Source organism: Panthera uncia, unplaced genomic scaffold (genome assembly GCF_023721935.1).
Source record: "Panthera uncia isolate 11264 unplaced genomic scaffold, Puncia_PCG_1.0 HiC_scaffold_149, whole genome shotgun sequence".
Classification (NCBI taxonomy): domain Eukaryota; kingdom Metazoa; phylum Chordata; class Mammalia; order Carnivora; family Felidae; genus Panthera; species Panthera uncia.
The window spans coordinates 210364-226894 of record NW_026058129.1 but is presented as its reverse complement, the minus strand read 5'-3'; the positions used below and the strand labels follow the sequence as shown (position 1 = coordinate 226894).

The 16531-nt window shown below is 35.0% G+C and overlaps 1 protein-coding gene across 4 annotated transcripts in view; it reads left to right on the top strand.

The window, feature by feature from the left end:
- The first annotated feature begins 55 nt into the window (after positions 1 to 55).
- The window catches only part of LOC125917104 (A disintegrin and metalloproteinase with thrombospondin motifs 6), a 208092-nt gene continuing 191616 nt past the window's right edge, over positions 56 to 16531 (top strand). For 2 of the 4 annotated variants that reach the window (XM_049623365.1, XM_049623368.1), the window contains exons 1-2: positions 4150 to 6324; positions 8524 to 8888. In XM_049623365.1, coding sequence (XP_049479322.1) covers positions 6228 to 6324; positions 8524 to 8888 — 462 coding nt within the window. In that variant the 5' untranslated portion in view covers positions 4150 to 6227. Of the gene's footprint in view, positions 740 to 3243; positions 3577 to 4149; positions 6325 to 8523; positions 8889 to 16531 lie in introns of those variants that run through there. The other 2 variants (XM_049623367.1, XM_049623366.1) reach the window with 2 other exon arrangements.

The window sequence follows — 16531 nt, the reverse complement described above, 5'->3', positions numbered from 1 at the left end:
AGTTGAAGGAAATTGAGAAAATTAATTTTGGAAATAATTGTTTTCCTGTTTGACCAAAGTGGTAACTACATTTCTGGTTTATATTAATTTCATGCTTAAAAATGATCATTGGTGTTTTGGATTTTTGTAGAATAGCATATAGAGGGAAATAACTTGATTTCAAACAAATCAAATTCATTCATCTGCCACAAATGGCAGCAAATGAAATCTCTCTTTGTGGTATTAATATTTTGGTGATACTCAAGGGGAAAAACCTCTAACCTCAAGACTTGAAATATTTTAATACTCTTCGTGTCTGGGCCACTATGTTTAAGATTAATTTCTACTCTTGTCTACTCTTACCACTTCCTCTTCATTTCCTTAGCAACCACTAGTAGCTACTAGTGGTTTAAGATGGACCTCTATGCCAAATCCTACCCTGTATATGAATTTTATGAGAAAATAAAGACAGCTAACATATTAAGAAAGTTAATAGCACCTTCTTGGGGGAAGAAGAAAAGGTGGAAAAGGTGGATAGCTCTCTTGGCTCTACCAAAAGACACTTGATTATCAACATTTTGAAATAGCCTCAGAAGAAAAAGTGTTTCTATTTTTCAGGAGAAAAGTTATAATACAGATAATATATATTTAACTTTCCATCTGGAAAAAAACAGTTTGGGACTATATGTGATTTAGGGCTTGATTTTTGTAGAATGATGTTTTGTGTTTTTGCTTTTGGCGCATTTGCTTTTCTTGATAGGTAAGTTTTGAGTGTGTTTAATTATACTTTTGGAAACTAATCTCACAAAGTTTATAAATGATCTGGGAACCTTTGTACTTACAGCTTAGCAGTATCCTTGGCATTCAGTAGATGACACTAAATGTTTGTTGAGAGAATAAATGGCAGATGAGAAGTTAATTTTCACATATAAAAGTTAAATATGTGAAGGGAGCATAGTATTGTTGGTTCCTCTGTGAAGACCAAATCAGCCTTAAAATAAACAACCAGAGTTAAAATGGATGAAAGAAGTTGCGTAGGATGTTGTACATGTTCTTTAGCTCCATAATAATAGTTCATGAGAGGAAATTATTACCTTGGCTACTCCCAGATCCCCTGAGTAGGAAGCAAAGATGATAGAGGAAAAAGACAAGTAAGTACCCTTCAACTAGGGAGACTACTAAAGGAGTCACTGTAGAGCAAGTTGTCTGATCTGATTTCTACTTAGCTGGTATAGCTTTGATCTGTGGAAGCAGGTAAGTAATCCCTTAACTTTATTGGCTGGTACATTTGTGTTAGGGAAAAGAACATATGTGAAATCAAAGTAAAACGGAAGTTTTCAAATTTAAAATATTTGTAAGCCCAGTTATCATGACCTAAATTCTTTATTATTTGCTCTAAAAGACAATACAATGGAATTGATTGATTTCTGTCATTATATTTAAGTATTCCACACATTGGTGGGAAAGAGGAACATGAAACTATATTTGAAGGAAGGCCTTTGAAAAGTGATGAGTCAGATAGGGAAGAGAGGGGGCTAATATTTATTTAGCCATTAAAGGGAAGTGTGTGGACAGTTTATATCATGTGTAATCTAATTTAATCTCTTCACAAGTCTTTGTAAAGTAGATACCATTATCATGGCTTTATTGATGAGGAAATAGATCCAGAGAGGTTAAGTAACTTGGAGTCAAGCCAGGACTCAAAGCCTTTGTGCTTTACACAACACAGTAACACTTCTCCTATGTAATGTAAAGAGTTAATACATTATGATTTATGACAATTATGTAATATTTTAATGTTAGTGTGAATTTTGGAAACTATATTTGAAAAAGTCAGTGCTTATCCATATTTGTTTATAATATCCAGATTAACCTCTCCAGCAGGTGTCAGAAAGTAGGTTAACCATTCATTTTTATTGTGTAGGTAACTAAGAGAGGTTGATATGTTAGTTGTTGTTGATTTTAGTTGAGCTTGAGCCAATTCATTTATTTACTATTTAAGTTCCTTCACTGGCACCTGAGGTGGGGAGGGAGGGAGCGTTTAAGAAAGGAGAAAGAAACTCACATTTATTGGGTGCCCATGTGCCAGATACTGTGGCTAGGGGTGGAAACAAGATTGTCGCTTTGGTTTAACTTTGAAACCCCTGCTCTTTCTACTATGCACCAAATGTGCTTTTTACTACAAGTCCTTAAATCAAATGTTAGTCTACTTCTGGCCAAGTAGTTACATATTACTTTTTCTCTCATTGCTACTGGCTTACTTAACTTGGGCGTTTACTGGACAGTGCTAATAATTGTAAGAGTGGAGGTTACAAAACTGAAGAGCAGGAAATTTCTCAAGGGCAAAATAGTTGTTCCCTAAACCCAGACAACTCTGTTTCTGAGCCCAGAAAAATGGGAAAAAAGAATGAAGGGTTCATACAAATATATCACCACTAATAGAAAATGAATTCAAATGTGTTAATTATATATTCCTTAAAGAAAAATTAAGGCATATGAGGTTCTCATTTAATGTCAGACATTATTAGGCAAAACGCTCTGAAAAAAATTAAAGCCCTGAAGGATGAATCTTGTTCAAGAAGTAACAGTTATACTTCAATATCTCATGGGAAGGTTTGGAGTATGGAGACTGTATTTAAGTATATTAGGAATCAAGATAACTAGATTCTTTTCTTTACTGCTATTGACTAATGGTGTGACTTAATCTCTCTATAGATTTTTGCTTGAGTAAGCATATGTCTTGCCTAAATCATTGTAGATATAATTTTGAGATGAAACAATTATTGTGTATAAAGTTGTTTAAAATTATTCACATTAATTAATACCATTTATTATGAATGTGTTATTTAACAGTGGTTTTATGGAACTGCTATTGAATATTTAAGTTAGAGTGCCTTAAATTGTACGTGTGATATGGTAGAAAGAATTTAGACTTTAGAGACAGATTACCTTCTGTATGACTCTTGCCTCTGCTGTTTTTTCGCTATCTGACCACTATGAGCTTCAACTGCTTTATCTGTAAGCTGAGAGCTGCATTAGTTATCAATTCTTGCAAAACAAAGCAAAAAAAGTCACCATAAATTTGGTGGCTTAACACAACACACATTTATTATCTCACAGTTTCTGTGGTTCAGGAAACTGGGCATGGCTTAGCTTTGTCCTGTGCTTCAGGATCTTTCAATGAAGCTGCAGTCAAGATGTTGGCAAGGACTCAGATCATCAGAGAATGCTTGACTGGGGAGGGATCTGCTTCTAAACTCACATATTAGTGGGTAGGATTCAGTTTCTCACAGGCTATTACATTGAGGGCCTAAGTTCCTTGCTAGTGGTTATGTAAAGGCCACTCTCAGTGGCTTGCCATGTGAACTCCTCCAAAAGGCAGCTTGCTACATCAAAGCCAATAAGGGAGAGAGTCTATTAGAATGATAGAATCTAGTCTACTAGATAGTCAGAATCTTTTGTAATATAATCACTGAAGTGATATTTTCTCAACATTCTATTGGTAGGATCAAGTTACTCAAGGGAAGAGGATTACACAAAAGTGGATATCAGGAGGCAGAATCTTTGGGGCCATCTTGCAGGCTGCCTGACATAGTGGTGATAATACCTACTTTATAAGATTGTTGTGATTATTAAAAGTAACATATATTTAAAGTTCTCTTTGTTTTTGGTCTGACCTTAAACTACCTTTCTAGATGATACCTGTTAGTCTTCTCCATAGGAATCAAGCTTACTATTATTCCTAAAATGATTTTCCATTTTTTTCTTGCCATCTAGACTTTGTGGAATCTATTTCTTTAATTTGCAATGACTGCCCCTATCAGTTTCACTTGTGAAATTGTGTTCATCTTCCAGGGTCTATCCCAAATACCACTTTTTAAATAAGATTTTCTTGACCCATCCTCCTCTAACTCAGAAGTCATTTTCCTCATTTGATTTCCTCTTAACACTTTTTCATAACTTTATTATGGCATATGTCAGTCTGCCTTGAATTTTTTTCTCTGTTGTTTGGATTATGAATTGCTGAAGGGCAAGGATTGTGTTAATTTATTCTGTGTCCCCATATTGTTATAACATTTTTTAAAAAGTTTATTTATTTTGGGGAAGGGGGAGGACAGAGAAAGAGAAGGAGATAGTGAGAGGGAGAGACAGAATTCCAAGCAGGCTCCACCAGCACAGAGCCCAATGAGGGGCTCAATCTCATTTTGAGATCATGACCTGAGCTGAAATCGAGAGTTGGTGCCTTAAAATGAATGAGCCATCCAGGCACCCCTGTTATAACATCACTTAAAAAAAACAGTAAAGCAATATTTGTTGATTAATGAATAAGTTTTTCCAAGATTCAGCAGTGTAATAACTTGTAGAGACAGAGTTTTCAATGGTTGTGGTTGTTTTATATGTTTTAATAACCAATATTTCTAGCACCATAGGGAATGAAGTATTCTACGTAAGTTAATTTTCCAGTTAACTACAAATATCCTTTTATATGCATGAAGTGATTTTCTTTTAATCACTAAATAGTGATTCATTTATTTACTCTTTTTTTAACCAACAAATATGTAAACATTTATTATATAATCCTATACACTAGGAATTTGGGATAAAAATCTTTCTAATACTTTTTGTGTTCTTCTCTGTACTAGTAGTAAGTTACCTTAGTAAAAGTAATTTATTCTTTAAATCCTGACTCAGACAGTATTTTGAATATCAGATATTGAGCTATAATACAGTCATATACATAATAGGAACTGTTGAACTAGTTAAGGACCATTTGCCTCTACCCCAAAGTGTATTACTTTAGTTGGGGTTCTACAACTAATTTTTAGTTTTCCTTTCTTTTTTTCACTTTTGTGCTGTTAGTGAGCTAGTTTCTTAGTCCCTTTGCTATTTTCTTCTTCTAAACTACTATGTTCTAGGATATCAGGTAGTCACATATGCTCATGTTCTGTATAAAATGTAAATTCATGGACTGTGAGTGAGGGTGTGAGTCAAAAGGAAGGTGCATGAGATAGAATAGGACATCTCTTGTGATACCTGAAATGAATTTTTAAAAATTCTTTGCAGAAGATGAATTTCTTCTCTTTTCAGTTACATTCTAGATAGTTGAAGTTGTCTCATATGTGTTTCTTTTTTTTAAAAAAATTTTTTTTTAACATTTATTTATTATTGAGAGACAGAGGGAGACAGAGCATGAGCATGGGAAGGGCAGGGAGAGGAGGAGACACAGAATCTGAAGCAGGGTCTAGGCTTTGAGCTGTTGGTTAGCACAGAACCTGATGCAGGGCTCGAACTCACAAACCATGAGATTATGACCTGAGCTGAAGTCGGACATTTAACTGATTGAGCCACGCAGGCGCCCCTCATATGTGTTTCTTTTTAAGTCATATAAGACTTCTAGATAAAGTCAAGGGTTATAGTAAATATGTTTCAAATTTTTAGAAATTTAGTTTGTGCTAGTGTCTGAGTGTTCACAGATAGCTGCTACATGTCACTATGTATTTGTGGATCTACTCTAAGAAAAAATGATAAGTGCCTCATAAAGCAACAAATCAATCTCTGAATATGAGTGTGCTAAAAAAGCACATTAAGGAATGGGATCATATACTGTTTATCACTTACATAATGAACTTTGATTTTGAAGTCACGGTACCTTTTATTTTATCAAAAGGACGTTTAGTCACTGTACTCACACGTTGTTTTCTTCAAAGTTCAAAAAAAAGAATTTTTATGATTCCACTTCACATTCCTTCTTTGATTATTAAGTAGCTCTGGCATTGTTCTGCTTACGATTTAGGTTTCTAATTGTTTAGTCTTGTGAATGTTTATTTAGACTATAAAGAACAACAATGATCTAATTTAACTATATTAAGTCATTTGGTAGTCTTTGTCCTTTGGCAAGCATTCAGCAATATAGTTCTGTAGATACAAGATATTTTTCATTTAACATAATTTTTTTTTGTTTTTCTAGGTTAAAAAATGGCCATACTATAGTAACTAATCAGCCAAATGCTTTGCTTATGAAAATTTTACCATCATTGTTTTTTTCCTTTTGGATTGAGAAAATGAACCCAGATATAGAAGAAAGTACGAGATGTTGGAAAAAAGTACCTGTTAAGCAGTGGAACATCTAATAATTAATTTGCAAGAAATTTTAAAGAAATAAAATTGTTATGCTTCGATTTTGGTATGATATTGACTCTCTAGCACATAGGTAGCCCTCCAAAAAAAATCATCCAATTTTCTAAATTATGGAAATTTTGTGGAAGACGTTGACCTGGATTTTGAGCCTCATCATGGCTTCATCGGAATGTCATAGTGACCACAGACTTTCATACAGTTCTCAAGGTAGGAGTCCTGCTTTTGAAAGTGACAAAAAATTTTGCTGTTAATTTGACGAGAAAAGATTCTGAATATTTAGTTTGGGTGAACATTTTCTTTGGGATATATAGTGATAGGAATGGAGGCCTACTGCATCAATTCAGTGCTAGTTTCATAAATCTTAAGGGCTCTAAGTGGACTGTTTATAACTTATACTAGCATTTAGCATTCAGTGTATTTTAGAGTTGACTGGTCTTTCTTAGAAGATAATAGACCCAGGCCTTTTCTCCTTTTGAATCCTAAACTTTAATAAGCTCATTTGTTGCTAGGAGTTACAGGCAAGGTCGTGTTCAAAAGAAATCCAAAGGTTTATGCTATTATAAAAGAGCAAGAAACCAGACATATTCTGATACAAGATCCTTCTAAAATGGACCCTTAGTGGAAAAATGCTTTCCAAACTGAAGAATTCTGAAATGAGGACTAGAATCTGAGTAAAAGAGTAAAAGTGGTAGGAAGTTCAACTTTTCAAACTCTAATCCATGGATCTCTGATTTTGAATCCATGAAATTGAACTTTATATCATAGAAAAGATCTTAACAGAGGTCCCAGGAGTGAATAACATTTTGTTTTCCATCATCACGTCTAATCTTTATAGAATTATTGGCAGAATACCTTTTTGATTCCCCTCCCATAAATCTATAGGAACTGATAATTTTTTGGTACAGACGAGCCAGATTTTCAAGGCTATTTTGGATTGATGTCTGTGTCTAGAAGTCCTATATGTATGTAATGTAGCTTCTCAAAGTATATTAATAAATCCATAACATTTAGCATGAATTCTTATTTATAAGAAGTGAACAATATTGTCTTTTAATTTATTTCTATTTGGTCATAGTCTCATGGGAGTTTATATTTGTTGGGAACTCCATGTATAGACAACGAGGCAACGGACAGACATTTGGTTTTCCTTTGTGGTAAACCTCGCTAAAGAAAGATGTGGTTAAAAAGGTAGAATGGAAATATTAAGTACACCTAAATGAGGAAAACATATTTAATATCCTCCAAATTTCTTTTTGTCAATCTGATGAATTTTTAACAGCTTTATTACAGTACAATAAATATATAATTTACTTATTTAAAGGCACAATTCAGTGGTTTATAGTATATTCACAGCCTCATATAACCAATTCTAGAATCAGTCAATTTTACTACAATCAATTTTAGAATATTTTCAACACTCCAAAAGAAACCCTGTGCCCATTAATAGTCATTCCCAAACTCTCTTCAAAGTACTCTCCACCCCAGCCCTAAGCAGCCTACTTAGGCTACTTCTGTTTCTAGAGATATTCCTACTGAATACTTCATACAAAAGGAATCATATAATATGTGGTCTTTTGTGACTGGTCCCTTCTACTTAGTATAATATTTTTAGAATGTTAGATAATTAACTTTGATAATGAAGGCAGTCATTATGAAGGTTCATTCATGTCATACTATGTATCAGTACTATGCAGAATAACATTCCATTGTGTGAATATACCCCATTTTATTTATTCATTCATCAGTTGATGAATATTTAGGTTATTTCTCCCTTTTGGCTATTATGAATAGTGCTGCTATAAACAGTCATGTACAGGTTTTTGTGTGGATATGTTTTCATTTCTCTCGGGTAAATACCTAGGAGTGGAATTGCTGGGTCAGATGGCAGTTCCATGTTCAACCTTCTGAGGAGCTTCCAGACTTGTTTTCCCGGATTGCTTCCTTATTTTCCAACTGATGATTAAAAAAAAAAAAATTTCTACAAGGCTGTAGAAATTCAATATTAACTTTTTTGGATAACTTTCACAAACATTTTATCCAGGCTAAATTCTATTCTTTTAAATGTGTATATTTTTCACTGTTATTTATTTCAATATAAAATATTCATATTTCCTATAGAATTTAGTTTTTAGAATCCACTAAAAAATAAATAGAAAAAAGAAAAATAGTCCTTCAAACTAATTTTAAAATGATGTTATTTTGAGGAATAAATGGAACTTAATTCATCATTAGATTTTAAACTTCATCTTGTTTAATATAACAGTTTTTGTTCATACCTCTCACATATGATGATGCATAGTTTTGACTGATAGAGTTTTTGTTGTTTATACTGCCACTTCTTTGTTCTGTTAAATTTTCTTTTCTTCCATGTGTTTTTTCTGGATTCTCTGCCTTGTGATTACAAAGAGGAATTCCTGACTTATCTAGAACACTACCAGCTAACTATTCCAATAAGGGTTGATCAAAATGGAGCTTTTCTCAGCTTTACTGTGAAAAATGATAAACACTCCAGGAGAAGACGGAGTATGGACCCTATCGATCCACAGCAGGCAGTATCTAAGTTATTTTTTAAACTTTCAGCCTATGGCAAGCACTTTCACCTAAACTTGACTCTCAACACAGATTTTGTGTCCAAACATTTTACAGTAGAATACTGGGGAAAAGATGGACCCCAGTGGAAACATGATTTTTTAGACAACTGTCATTACACAGGATACTTGCAAGATCAACGTAGTACAACTAAAGTGGCTTTAAGCAACTGTATTGGGTTGGTAAGTAGATGTTATACTTTTTTAGTTTCTGATGGGGAAATAAATTTACAATGTAAATGTCTTTCCTCAGATTAATAATATATAAAGAAATGGTTTAAGTAGGGAAGGTAACAGTCTTATTATTATTATTATTTTTGTTATTTCTGCTGCCTTTGCTTTTTATAGTCCTTTTGGTAATGTTTGCATTGACCTTTCAAAGTAAGGACAATTTCTAAAACCCTATATTATTTGGAAAATGAATTGAGTACATAGTAGTGTTAGGCTTTATATATAAAACAATTTTTTGAATAAGAATAAGGTATCCAAAATAAATCTGTTTTGAAACTTTTCATATATTAAAATGACACTTGCTATTAAATATGATAGAAAAATGCTGTTCCTAGTTATCAACACTGCTCTCTGTGTTTGGCATCAACACTAAGTATGCCACTGATAGTTTTAACAGCATGGTGAAATGAACCAATTTGAGATTTAGGAAAAAAAAATCAATTCCATTGTGAGATGTGCTGGCAGAGAGTGGTGGGGATATGAAGGGGAGTTAGGACATAGTGGAGATAATGAAGGTCCATGTAAGGACTGTGCCCCTGGGAATACACAGCAAAGAATGAATTTAAACCACATTTTGGAGAGAAAATGCAGAGGATTTGTGTCTTCCTAATGTTTTCTTCCTATACATTAGTATGATTCCTAATAAGACATATAGTACATAGTAGGTATTTAAAAATATGTTTAAAAATTGAGATAAAATTGAACTGGGTGTGGGATGAAGGAGTGAAAGTAATTGAAGGTGGCGGAGGCTTCTTTTTTGGGTGACACGTATATGAATTATACTAGTTAAGAAAGGGAATGCCACTGGAGCGCTGGATTGGAGAGGAGTGTGATATAGTAAATGTGAGGAATCTGAAGAAATAGGGTTGAAGATGTCTAAATGACATTTGGGAAATACAGCTCTGAAATTTAGGAAAGAATTTAATTCTGGAAGCAAGTGATTTGAGAGTCATTAAGTGACTGTGAAATTGTGAAAGATGTTGTTTGAGGAGTCAAAAGGGAGGGTAAAGTTGAAAATGGAAATTCTGCTACACTTAAGGGGATAGCAGAGTGTTGCCCATGTATTCTTCATCCTTTAGTAAGACTTTCTGTTTCTCATTCTTTTCCCCTCTATTTGTTAATACCTTTTTGTTTTACTTTGCTTCCTATTGAAACTGCATGGCCCATGTTGACTAACTTTGATTACTGAAGATGTGATCTGCCAGGTTTGTCCACTGAAGTCACTATTTTCTCCTTGACAACTAATAAGGAATTTCTGAGCAGATACTTTGAGACTATGTAAATATCTTGTTCCTCATCACACTTTTACCCACCAAACTTAGTAACTCACACCTTCATTCTTATTTTACATTATGTTACATTTTAAATCAAATATAATATGTAAACAGGGTTTTATTTTTTTTTAATCCCACTTTTTAAATAAGCTCCACACCCGTGTGGGGCTTGAACTCACATCCCTGAGATCAAGAGTCAGCATGCTGTATTGACTGATCCAGCCAGGGGCCCCCTCAAAAGCCCTTTTAACCAATTCTGTTTTTATTTTTTGATTAAAAATTTTTTTCATGGTTATTAATTTTGAGAGAGAGAGAAAGAGCACACACCTGTGTGTGAGAGGGGAAAGGCAGAGAGAGACCGAGAGAGGAGAGAATCCCAAGCAGACTCTAAGCTGTCAGTGCAGAGCCTGATGCATGGCTCTGTCTCATGACCTGAGCCAAAATCAAGAGCTAGTGCCCCAACTCAGGTGCCCCAACCAATTCTGTTTTTTAATTGTTCTATATAAAATAATATCAATGTAGAGATCATTAGTGTCTTCTAATCATATTTCCTCACCCATTGTTTCATCATTACAATCCTTGCACCATAAAGACAATTCCTAACATTATTGTTTGTCAGTTGTTCAAAATATTGTCACATTTAGTTTTCTTTATATATTTGGGCCATGGCTCTCTTTTCTAGCTTTTATATTTCTAGAGTTTCTAACTACTGTTATTTTGTCTTATTGTAAAAAAAAAATGATTTCTTTACCAAATGATCAATATTATCCATTTTATTACACCTTGTATCTATTGCTTGGAATATATCCCATTCTTCTTTGGAGGCATTTTTCTCTTGGAATCTACTGGTTTAATTAATTTTTTGAACTACTGTACATATCTCATCTTGGGATGCTTCTTTCCTAGTTAGTTCTATGTCTTAACTCTTTTTGAGTTACAACTTTTTGAGTAAACTCAAATTTTATTGGAGAACATCTTCAAGTAATTACCTCAGAAAATGTGTCTGGGAAGTAAAATTTCTGAGTCTATTTGCCTATTTGAAGGTTACTGTTGCTTTTGTGTTTGGTTAATAATTTAGCTGGATGTGGAATTCTAGTTTCAAAAATCATTTTTCTTTGGAACCATGAATGGTGGAATTGGGAAAGGGAAATATGGGGCATCCAATTTATGATATGGCTTTATGTCTTAGGGAAAGATTTAAAGATCTTTAAAAAAATTAGCATTGATTCATTTTGGGTGACAGACATCTGCTTCTTGTTCTTTTCTTTTTTTTTTTCCTAAGAATTTTCCTCAATGAAGGTGATATGTGATATGATCTTCTCTTTATCCTTTCTATTTCAAGAATTCTATTAATTTCAATTAATTCTATTAAGAATTCTATTCAAGAAGCTATGGGTCTTGTTTCCTTATCCTTACTTCATATTTAATGGATGCTTTCAGTGTAAAGACAGACACTCCTTCAGCTTAGAGAAATTGAAAAAAAATTTTCCTTAGTATTTTTCTTTTCTTGTTTCCTACCCCCTGCATTTTTGTAGCTGGTTCTTTACTTCCCTTGTCCTTCTCTTTTTCTATCTTTTTCTTTTTTGTGCTAAGTTCTATGTATGAGATTTATCCAGTTTTGCCTTCTTTTCCTTCAGTTGATTTAAAAATTACAAGCAGTCATGGTTCTAATTTTCAAGAGATTCCCTTTTTGATTGTTCCTTTCTTTACATTTTATTCTTATTTCTTAGCTATGCCCAGAGTTGTTTTTCTGCATTTTCCATTATTCATTCATCCACACACCAAATATTTATAAGTACCTATCATGTATAATAGACACTGTTCTAGGTGCTAGGAGTACGACAGTGAACAAAGGAGAAATCCCTATCATCACAAAACTTGTATTCTCTTGGAGAAGATACACAGTCAGATAAGTAGATAAAAATCACAGTATGTTGGATAATGATAAGTTCTCAGGTAGAAAAAATAGTGAGTAAAGACCTAAGGAAAATGAGGAAGGGAAGCTGACATCCAAAGAATAGGATTTCCAGGTGGAAATCTTCAAGTACAAAGATTTGATCTAAGAGTGTTTGGGGGACAGCAAGATTGCCCAGGCTGGAACTCAGTGGAAGAGAGGGAGTGTAATGTAAGGTGAGGTTAAAAAGAGAACTGGAGGCCAGATGGTAGGTTTTAGAGGACACAGTCAGGATAAAATCCATGACTCCAAGCTTGAGGTCTGAGCAACTAGAAGAATAAAGCAGCCATCAGTTGAGATGAGAAAGACTCAGGCATTTACTGAGATGGAAAAGCTGTAGGAGGACAAGATTGTGGGGTGATATATATCATGAGTTCAGTTGGACATGTTAAACGTGAGGTGTTGTATAAGATGGTGGGTATACAAGCCTGGATTTGGCAGAGAAATGTGAATTATGGAGTTATAAATTTGGGAGTCATCAATATATAGATGACATTTAAAGCCAGGAGGTTATATGAAATTGCTTGGGGTGGGGGAATAATATAGATAGAATAAAGAAGAAGTTAAGAAAAAAGTGGTTTAAGGAAATGAACCTTTGGACACTCCAGGAGGTTAGGGAGCTCAGAAAGATGTGGAGGAGACCAAAAAGCATAGTGGAGTAAGAAAGTTGAAGGAAAGCCAGGCAAAAATCCTAGAAGCTAAGAGAAGGAAGTATTTCAAGAGAAAAATGCTGCCATTGGATTTATCAATGAGGAGGTTGTTGGTGACCTTGACAAAAGCAGTGCTGAAGTCATAGTGGCATTTGGAAAACAGAGAAAAGAGTACATACATAATTATTTTAAAGACTTTAGGAAAAGTAAGAAATGATCAGTGACTACAAGTATGAATGAGTTCAGAGGAGGTTATGTTTTGTTTGATAAAGGTGGGAATGATTATGTGGAGAAAAGGAAAATTTCTCTAGTGATATCCTTGATAGGTGAGAAGGGATGGAATCATAAATAGGATCACTGTCCTTAGTGATTAGGAGAGTAGACAGTTCATCCATAATAAGAGGAAATAAAATAGATTGTATGGGTATGAGATGCAGGCAGGTGGGTATTTGTGTTGTAGGACTTTGCAGGAGGTTGTATGATGTTTAGTGGAATGGAACATGGCAAGATGAGGTATTAGGGGATTAAGAGGTATTAGGGGATTAAGAAAGTATAGAATGTTTATCCAGGTGAGCAGGATACTGAGTGTATTAGAGAAACATAGTATAATTGCCTTGATGCATTAAGAGCACAGTTGAGATTATGGTTATGAATTTAAAGTGAGACTACTCAGCGTCTTGATGTATCTTTCAGTGGGCAAATGAGGCTGCAAGCTTGCAGGCCCAGAGTAACAAAACTGATCTAATCAGAGTTGTGGGGTAGCCAAATAAATTCTGTGAAGGGAGAAAAGGGCAAGGGAATTGAAGGTGGAACTGAAGATGGATTAAGAGGGAAATGAGGACATTTAGTGGATGGAGGATAATGAAAAGGTGGTGGGATCACTGGGTTCTGGTGGGTGTAAAAGGACTAACTCTTGGAAGGGAGGTATTAGAGGGACAGTGCTGGAAAGACAGAAGGATGCGATACTTGAAATTGAGATTTGGGCAGGGTTGCAAATATTGAAAATACTGAATTCTAGGGTTGTACTGTGGGTCCGAATGCCTAAGATAAAGTGAATGACAAGATATTTGTTGAACGGGTTAAGGAATTGAGACAGCAATGGGTGAAGAGACCATCTCTGTCAGTAGCCCTTAACCTGGGGCCCATGAATGGAATTCAAGGGGTTTGTGAACTGGACTGGGGAAAAGTGACATCTTTATCTTTACTAATTCTTCACTGAAGTTTAACATTTCCTTCAATTATGAATATAGGTAACAAACCAATAAAGTAATAGTTCACCTCAATAAAAATTATAGATATTTTCATATCATGTTACAGTTTTTGTAGGTTCTTCAAAGGACTATTTATGTTAATCACTATTACAAAATTATGATAGCCATTAGATCCACTACACATCTTCTTATTTAAAGTCTTACAAAAAGCCATGTGTGTTCCTATAGTACATTTTAAAAATATTTTGATAATGGTATTTTACTACAACTGGTTTTCTTTATAATCCTATATATTTTTTTCGATGCTTACAATTTTATTCTGAGAAGTAACCCCTAGTCTTTACCCCCACTAGACTTCTAAAGTGATCTGGGGCACACACACAGAACTTTTAAGAACTGGTGACTTAAGATACTGAAATCAACGATTATTTCAGGAATGGTATTGCAGAGAGTGATTGATCCAGAAGCTAAAATCTTCAAGAAATGAGGAAAAGTGACTATGGGTCAGTAAGTAGATAACTGCACCTAATGGAGGAAGAAGGTGATGGCATGAGATTGGAAGCTGGTGAGGGGTTTTTTGTTTTGGAGGCGGGAGAGAGCAGGGATTGTTTAGAAATGGCAGTGAATCACAAGGACACTTACCCTAACTCCAAGTCCAATAGGAGGCAGGTAGGAGAGAAAGCGGAGGATCCACCATTCCAGAGGATTACAGGGAAGAAAGAGTGTGTTTAGAGAGATTCAGGTGTTTGAGCAAAAAGAAGTGAATATTCACAAATGCAGCTGAGCATGTTTGAGGAGGCACAGTGGATGTGTTTTAAATGGCGAAAGGGGAGAGTAGGATACGAGATCTGAAAACATGATGCACATAACCATATGGGGACTAGAATCCGGGGGTTGGGTCTTGGGCTTCTTGTAGGGTTTGTGTTGTCAGGGAAAGAGGACATGATGATTTTGATCCTGATGGCCTGAGGCAGACACTGTAGGGATGAGTGGGGATGCTGAGGGAAGTGAGAGCAGGGCTCTTGCTAGGCATGTGCAAATTACTGGGACCCGCACTTAACTCAGGTCCTCCATCTTCTACCCTCAAACACCTTTCTAAGTTCAAAATCATTTTTCCTTTTCTTCCCTCTAGCCCCAGTAGCTCTTTGCTGTATTCTGTATGCATGCTTATATATTGCCTTTGTGTTCGCCATTCCCACTGTCTGATCTGGTCTTTCATAAGATTGCTCCTTTAATTTTGTTCAGTTTCTGTCCAGATATCACCTTATTAGAGAGGATGTCCCTGACCATCTTAAGCAGTATGTATACTTCCTTCACTTCTGATTACTCTCTGTCTTCTTACACTGCTTTATTATTTTTTCTTAACATTTAACACTACCTGATTGGTCATTTATCTGGTGACATGAATTCCTTTTGTCTAGCTCCTTCCACCAAAATGTAAGCTCCATGTAAGTTGAATGTTGCCCCAGTGAGGCAGTAGAGCCCTGTGTTAATGATGTCAGGTCTCAAATCACAGTAACCATATCCCAGTCATGGCCAATTATTAACTCAATGATCTTATTCTATATACTTCAATTTCCTTATCCATAAAATGAAGACAATTATTACAAAAGTCTTATAGGGTTGTTTTGAGGTTTAACTGGAACACACACACACATGCACACACACACACGTGTGTGTGTATGTATAAACTGTATATATGTATTTATATAAATGTGTGTGTCCATATATGTGTGTGTGTGTGTGTGTGTGTATGAACTGTGTATTTATAGAGAGAGTAAGAGCAGTATCTGATACATGACAGGCACTTTAGAATGGTTAGCCATTATTATAATTTTGATCTCTTATCAGTCACCCTGAAAGGGAAATAAAGATTTGACTGCTTCTGTAGTGGCTACAAAACAAACAAACAAACAAAAAAACTGCATCCCCACCACATAGAATAGTACTTGCCTATGTGATAGGCACTCAGATCATCTTTGGTGAAAGAAAGAAAAAGTTAAGTCAGAAACAACTCTCAGAGGGTAAGGGGATTATACTATAATGGCTAAGAATCCAAGCACCAAAGTCAATTGGATGAGTTGGTTACTTAACTTTGTTCAGTCTCTGTTTCTCATCTGCAAAGTCGAGCTGATAGTAGTACTTACTTCAGAGAACTGTTAAGATTAAATGAGATAATGAGTATAAACATCTCCCAGAGTACGTAACACAAAATCTCTGGATTTTTTTCCAGTCTTTCCATTCTTGAAACTAGAGATTTTGTTTACTTACCAGGCTTCTGACTCTCTTTTTCCCCAGCAACCTGAACTTCTTGTCTGGGACCTTTCAACATCCTTCTGCCCACAGTTTAGCATGATATGATTTTAGTGCTCCACCCTTTCTGGGCAGTACTCTCCAACCCCACTTCGTACACTTCTCTCTTATAAAAACTTCTTAAACATGCCCTCTTTTCTGCAGGAACCATGCTTGCTCAGTTTGCTACCACGCTGTTAATCTTCCTAGTAAT